Here is a 6,922-nt window from a genome sequence, read left to right as displayed (position 1 = left end):
AAATGATTATTTTATTGTTGGAGACTCCAAAGAGTATTTAAAAAATGGCCGCCCTCCTCCTGAAGACCAGCCAATCTACACACGGGGAAACGACACAAGCCCATTTTCTCACTCTTTCTTAATTATATTTTGATTTTCCCGAGAAAATTTCATTTTCCATGAAACTTCAGGCGACATCTGGAACCTTATCTCTTATTCGATATAACCCACCTCCCTTCTCACCACCGCATCGTTGTACTACCCCTTTCTCTCTCCCCAAACACCGCCTTTTCATGGCTGCTTGTATTGACACTTCCAGAGCAGAGACTGCCCAAACGAACCAACTTTCTTGCGAGCCAAACGGGTCCCAACTCGATGATCATATGTACAAGTTCGCAAATTTCTGCCGACCCAGTTTCTCTGATCTTGTTTCCTGCGTGCCCATGTCGCAGAATGGCCGCAAAAGAATTCACACAAGTACAGTCGAAGACGACCTCTGTGGAGCTGATTTGTGGCTGAAAATTCAAGACGAAGCTAGGTCTGATGTTGAGCAAGAACCCATCTTGTCAAGCTACTATTACAGCTTAATTCTGTCTCATAAATCATTGGAAAGTGCCCTAGCCAATCATCTTTCGATCAAATTGAGCAATTCGAGTCTTCCCAGCAGTACACTCTATGATCTCTTTATGGGTGTGTTGGTTGAAGATGGGGAAATCATGGGAGCTGTTAAAGATGATTTGAGGGCAGTCAAGGAGAGAGACCCAGCTTGCATAAGCTACGTGCAGTGTCTGGTGAATTTCAAAGGCTTTTTGGCATGCCAAGCTCATAGAGTGGCACATAGGCTGTGGTCGCAAGGGAGAAAAATTCTGGCATTGGTAATTCAGAATAGAGTGTCTGAAGCTTTTGCCGTGGATATCCATCCTGGGGCTAAGATTGGAAGAGGAATATTGCTTGATCACGCGACTGGAGTCGTCATAGGGGAGACAGCGGTGATTGGAGATGATGTGTCGATTTTGCATAATGTGACCTTAGGAGGGACTGGGAAGGTGTCTGGTGATAGGCATCCGAAGCTTGGCGATGGGGTGCTGATTGGTGCTGGGACTTGTATTTTGGGAAATGTTAGAATTGGGGATGGGGCCAAGGTTGGTGCTGGTTCAGTGGTGTTAAAGGAAGTGCCTCCGAAAACTACTGCAGTTGGGAACCCCGCAAGGTTGGTTGGAGGGAAGGAGAATCCAATTAAGCTTGATAAGATTCCCAGTTTCACCATGGACCAGACTTCTCATATCTCTGAGTGGTCTGATTATGTTATTTAAAGGCAATTTTTTAGGTTAGTTACTTGAGATTGGAGCTTGTTGTTTGTGCGTATAAGTGAGAACTGAAGTTCTCCCATTAATAGACATGATTATGTAGCCTAAGCAAGCTCTTCTATCTTGAATTGTTCTGTTTTTTGTTTTTATTAGACACTAGTGCAACCCTGTATTATTTATGGTCATCAAGTAATATATACTCCCTCGTATTATGAATTGATCATCCCCTTTTTCTGTGCTCTATTTTTTTTTTTTCAGTATATCCTATGTCTTCCTCCAGGGCCTCTGCCAGTTTGATTGAGTGGAAACAAAATCAAGCAGATTTTATTCATAGAAGACATGATTTGCTGTCTTAAGAACGGTTAGTACCATTCTTCCTTGTAGTGCTTATGATCCAATCATTCATGTATTCGGATAAATGTACTGATTTGAGTCCAAGGAACCCTTGAAAGATTTTGATTAGGATAGATGGCTGAATGTTGAATTTTAGACTATAGTCATAATTTGATTATAGGGATCCTTTGGTTGGTTACTGTAATCTGTCTTTGGAATCAATCGATCTGGTTGATTAGGAGAAGGTATAAAATGTAGCTAGAAGATGTGAAGGTAGTGAAATGCTTGGTGGAAGGTAGTAAAAGAACACTAGGAAATTCAATTATGGAAGTTGAGGAAGTCTTCTGTCATATTTTTTGTTTTATTTCTTAAATCATGTAAGATGAGCTAACTAAGAAGAGCTCTTTTTCTTCTTTTTCTTTTTTTCTTGATAGGCAGCTAAGTAAGAAGAGCTTGAGTAGACATCTGGTGATGAATTTAGAAGAGGGATAGAAAATGTATTCAAATCTCTGTTTCTAGTTAAGGACAACTGCTATAGAAATTAATGGAACAATGTAGTGATGTACTAAAGGTTTGCTACTCATGGTCATCCTAATGAGGCATCAAATGACTTAATAGAGATACTTGACTTCATTAACATAAAAATCAGTATATCCCTAAACTTGGTATATAATCCTTGATTTATCATTGCCATCAGTTCATGATTTAGAGCTTTTGCTGATGTAAAGTCATCACCATCAATGGGAGTTATGGAAATGATGGCATGTTTCTTTATGTAATAGAGTGATTCCAGCAGATGAAAAGATACCATTTCTACTGGAGTTCTCAATTCTCCCTGGATTTATATATGTGAACAAGGCATGAGCAATTGTGTCTGTTTTCCTCCCCTTTCTTGGTTTCTTTTGGAATAAAAGGCCGAAACTTCATTCATGGGAGGAAAAGAATACAGGGTCCATGCGAAGTTATCCTCTTCTCATAACAAAACAAAAGAAAATATATATATATATTTTGATGAGTGACAAAACAAAAGAAATATATACTAAACAAGAAGATTAGGCCTAGGATAACATACGCTGAACTTAGACAGCACGCTCCAAGCCTGTTCGTATATGGAAGCTTTTCCCTAGGTTTGAGCATCTTTGTTTGCATCTTAAGCAGCTTTATTTTAGGCAGACATCTACTGGAATTAAGCCTTTTGTTGCCATTGCGGACAGAGTGAGCCTCTGCTCAACCTTCCAAAATAAGTTGTCCAACTAGAGTGTTCCAATTCATACTTTAAATAATATTCAAAGTTATAAATGCTATTTCATTGGAACTGTTTTATGAACTTTCAAGCAATTCATTTCCTTGTTTGCTGCATTAATTGTTAGGTGATTTTTTGTTTTTTCCTTTTTTGTGTCATTTTGCTTTAATTTTTTTTATCATTTTTTAATTTTATTTTTTAACTTCTATTTAAGTTTATACAGATGGAAGGTAATAAGTGAAACTGAAAATATGGGGTAGTTTCAGAATCCAGATAAATTATTTTTTGTGAATCTTTTAACAGTGCGTTTGATAGTGTTTTTATTTAAGTATTTTTACAGTGAAAATGTTTTCTCTAAAAGTATTTCTTCAAGGAGCACTATATGTGATTTTTCAACTTTTTAAAAGTGTTTTCTAAATTTTACTAAGAGTGCGTTTGAGAGTGATTCTAGAAAGCGTTTTTAGCATTGCTAATACTTGAATGATAAAAAATTTCAAGTTTTAAAAATATTAAAAGTACTTTCTAAAATCACTACCAAACGGACTTTAAATGCATGATTTTTTCTTCAAAAATACTTTTTAGTTTAGAAGTGCCTTTTTTAAAAACACTACTAAATGGACTCTAAATGCCATTTTTCTTTCTTTACTCCATCGAGCTGTTATGGCAATTTTCTTGAAGTTGCTTAGGGATGAGCAAGAATTCTTGTGTTGGTTATATTTTAAATATCTTATTAATAATAGACATTCCAACTGCTTCGTCTCAGATAGGTTAACATTATCAACCAAGGCTTCTTTATTAATAATAGAGAGATACCATACAGCTAGAAAACAAGACTATAAGACACAGAATCTAGGGAAACTCCTATGCCTAATTTCTTCAATGAGCCAGCCAATTAGAGTCTTCTCCACACTGATCTCCATTCTCCTCATGGAGCTCCTATGGCCCTCCTTCCCTATCATTTGCACCTTCCTGCTATTTATCTGCATGGAAGTGAAATTAGGAAAGTAATCAAAAACCAACAATTCAGACGCCAAATTCACCCCTTGGGCCTGGGCAACATGCACCACTTTGTTGGCTGTCTACTTCATCACGGCCTGAGAAACGTTAAGTTTCCACTTCTGTCATTTCTTTACCTGAGATTAGAAAAGAGGTGATGGATCTCATCTTTTCCCAGAGGTCCTATTCTTGCTGCAAGTACCGTATCAATCTTAGAATATTTTCTCATTGACATTTTTTAGCATCATTATGAGGGCAGCTTTCCATGAGAAATGTAAGCACTAAGAAGCATTCTGAGAAATTGTCAATGACTTGCAGAGGCAGGAGGGGGTTTTAGGATTGCCAATGTGTTCCCTTCCATCAAATTCTTCTTGTAGTCAGTGGGGGGGAGATATAAACTTGAAAACATTCATAATAAGAATTGGCAGAATAGTTGAGAGTATCACCAATGAACATCAAGCTAGAAATGCAACAACATAGACCTGTGAGGGTGAAGCAGATGAAGACTTGATAGATGCACTTCTAAAAGTTCAGAACAGGGGTCACTTGAAATTTTCGCAACTAACAACATCAAAGCAGTTGTCATGGTTAGCATGCTTACTTTCTACTTGTATCTTATTTTTATAGCTCCAGTAATAAACACACTTCAATTTCTGTAAAGTGCAAAGTTTCAAACCACATGATCCCATTTGAGGACCTCTTTGTTGCTGGGAGTGAGACATTATCTACAGCTGTGGAATGTGCAATGGCTAAAATGCTGGAAAACCCAAGAATGATTGAAAACACGGCACAGGGTACAAGGTAAAAGATGATTGAGGGCTTTGGCACAACATTTGAAGACAAGAAGATCTGTACTTAGTTTCCATTGCTTATTGTCCTTTGCCCCTTGAATAAGGCTTCAAAGACAAGGCACAAGATGCTTATTCCGTATTGTTCAATTTATGTATCTAAAATGCAATGTCCATGTGGGACAGTAATACTTATTTGCTGTTGCTGAGCTTGTGATTTTTTTTTTTTAATGTATATATTAAAGTAAGAAGATGAAATTATGCAAGCACTCTGCTTTGAATCTGTTGATCTCAGACTTGGCTCATTGATAGGGAGCCATTGGCCCTTGAAATGGTGAGACCCATTTGGTAAATCACCATCCTTTGAATTCTTGTAGCTTCTTCATGCTTATTTGTCTTTTATCTCAACTTTATATCATAGAGCCAACTCCAAGCTTTATCCTCAAGGTTTCCACATCTAAATTCTTCACGTTTCTTTGCCTTGCCCTATTCATGCCTTCTGTTATCCTACCACAGTTTAAAATCCATGCTATTCTAATTCTAGTGCCAACTCTAGTTCAGGCTTTCCATGTTAATGTTCAATATAGGGCTGGCTTTATGGCTTTCTGCATTCAGATTATCTTCTCATATCTGGGGATAACATCAAACTGAAACCCCTCTCTTACTTGTGTATCTAGGTAACTAGAAACCACAACTCAGAGTAACAAAGAGAATCTTGCATTTGAAAACTCCATGGTTTTAAAACAGGCATATAAAATCTGATGAACGCAGCTTCAGCCATAACAGGACTCTAATCCACATTCCTCTCCTTCATCTTGTACTAAAAACACGGAAGGGATTTGAAACCAACAATTTGGCTCCAAATTTACCTCCTGTGCCATGGAGGCTACACCTTGCTAATAGGAAACATGCACCAGCTTATTAGCTACCTACCCCACCATGCCCTGAGGGACTTGGCTAAGAAACATGGACCTTTGATGGACTTACAACTTGGTGAAGTTTCCACCATTATTGTTTCTTCCCCAGAAACTGCCAAAGGGGTAATCAAAACCCAAATCATCATCTCTCAAAGGCCTCATGTTTGAAAATTTTGGATATAGGAGCTTTTTACTGCAAAACCTGTCCAATTCTTCCAATCCATCAGAGAAGAAGAGGTATCAGGTCTTGTTAGATCAATCTCTTTGAACATAAGGTCGCCAATCAATCTTGCTAAGGAGCTTTTCACTTCTAATCCGCCATTAATTTTTCTTACTGATGACATAAAAGTGGTTTTTGGTTAGTATTTGTACTTGCTGTTTCTGCATGCATGTTTATATGTATGTATGTGTATATATATATATGATCTCTTGAACTCTTGTCTGTTGCTTGTACTAAAACTATTGTTTAGTAATTGTTTTAATATGAGTACCCTGATTTCAGGAACAATGGTACATCGGGTAATGTCAGAAATGCTGAAAAACCCTCAAATAATGAAAAAGGCCCAGGCTGAGGTGAGACAGACCTTTGAGACAAAAGGGGAAGTTGATGACATCGGCATTCATGAATTAAAAATCTTGAAGTTAGTTGTCAAAGAGACTCCAAGATTGCACCCTCCTGCTCCTTTGTTGCTTCCAAGAGAATGTGGAGAGAGATTTGAGATTAGTGGATGTGATGATATACCATTAAATCCAATGTCTTTGTTATTGCATGGGCAACTGGAAGAGATGGAGGCATTGAACTCAACCTGACAACTTCAACCCAGAGAGATATTCCTTAAAAGTTTAGTTGATTACAAGGGGACTAACTTTGATTTCATTCCATTCGGTTCAGAACCCTGACTCTAGCTGAAAAAGAACAACCAAAAGAGTATAGAAAAAAGGATTCAGAAGCCTTGCTATTCATTCAACGAGATAATATCTTTCCAAGAATCGTGAAGGCTTCAAAGGCTAAGGAAGCTTGGAACATCTTCAACAAGAGTTCCAAGGAGATCAAAAAACAAGATTTTTGAAATTACAAACTCTAAGGAGGGAGTCAAGAGAATATGAGGATGAAGGAGAATGAGACTCTAATTGAGAGTTCTTTTCTAAATTGTTAGAGTTAATAAATCAGATGACGACTTACTGAGAAGACATTAGTGACAGAAAATCTAGGTTAGTTCTCTGGAAAAATTTTATGTGATTGTTGCTGTAATTGAAGAAACAAATGGTTTCTCTCAGTTATTTGCATCTCTAAAATCCTTCGAGCAGAGACTGTTGAGACATTCTGAAAATTCTGTTGAAAGTGGCTTTCAATTTAAG

At 37.5% G+C, this 6,922-nt stretch overlaps 2 protein-coding genes across 3 annotated transcripts; both read left to right on the top strand.

Annotated features, from left to right (window-relative positions):
* On the top strand, positions 1–1,748 carry LOC100246391 (serine acetyltransferase 1, chloroplastic). 2 transcript variants are annotated; one of them, NM_001405810.1, is made up of 2 exons: positions 1–1,306; positions 1,545–1,748. In NM_001405810.1, the coding sequence occupies exon 1, from the start codon at positions 159–161 to the stop codon at positions 1,290–1,292; it is 1,134 nt and encodes a 377-aa protein (NP_001392739.1). In that variant the 5' UTR covers positions 1–158; the 3' UTR covers positions 1,293–1,306; positions 1,545–1,748. The 2 variants fall into 2 exon arrangements, with proteins under 2 accessions (NP_001392739.1, NP_001392738.1); NM_001405809.1 differs by lacking the exon at positions 1,545–1,748 and having other exon boundaries at positions 1–1,471.
* Positions 1,749–5,554: 3,806 nt separating this feature from the next.
* On the top strand, positions 5,555–6,373 carry LOC132253332 (desmethyl-deoxy-podophyllotoxin synthase-like). Its single transcript, XM_059735114.1, has 3 exons — positions 5,555–5,686; positions 5,747–5,921; positions 6,066–6,373. The coding sequence occupies exons 1-3, from the start codon at positions 5,555–5,557 to the stop codon at positions 6,371–6,373; spliced, it is 615 nt and encodes a 204-aa protein (XP_059591097.1).
* Positions 6,374–6,922: the final 549 nt, after the last annotated feature.

The sequence above is a fragment of the Vitis vinifera genome, chromosome 19, assembly GCF_030704535.1.
Source record: "Vitis vinifera cultivar Pinot Noir 40024 chromosome 19, ASM3070453v1".
Classification (NCBI taxonomy): Eukaryota; Viridiplantae; Streptophyta; class Magnoliopsida; order Vitales; family Vitaceae; genus Vitis; species Vitis vinifera.
Note: the sequence above shows the minus strand (reverse complement) of the source record. Positions and strands in the feature narration are given on the sequence as shown.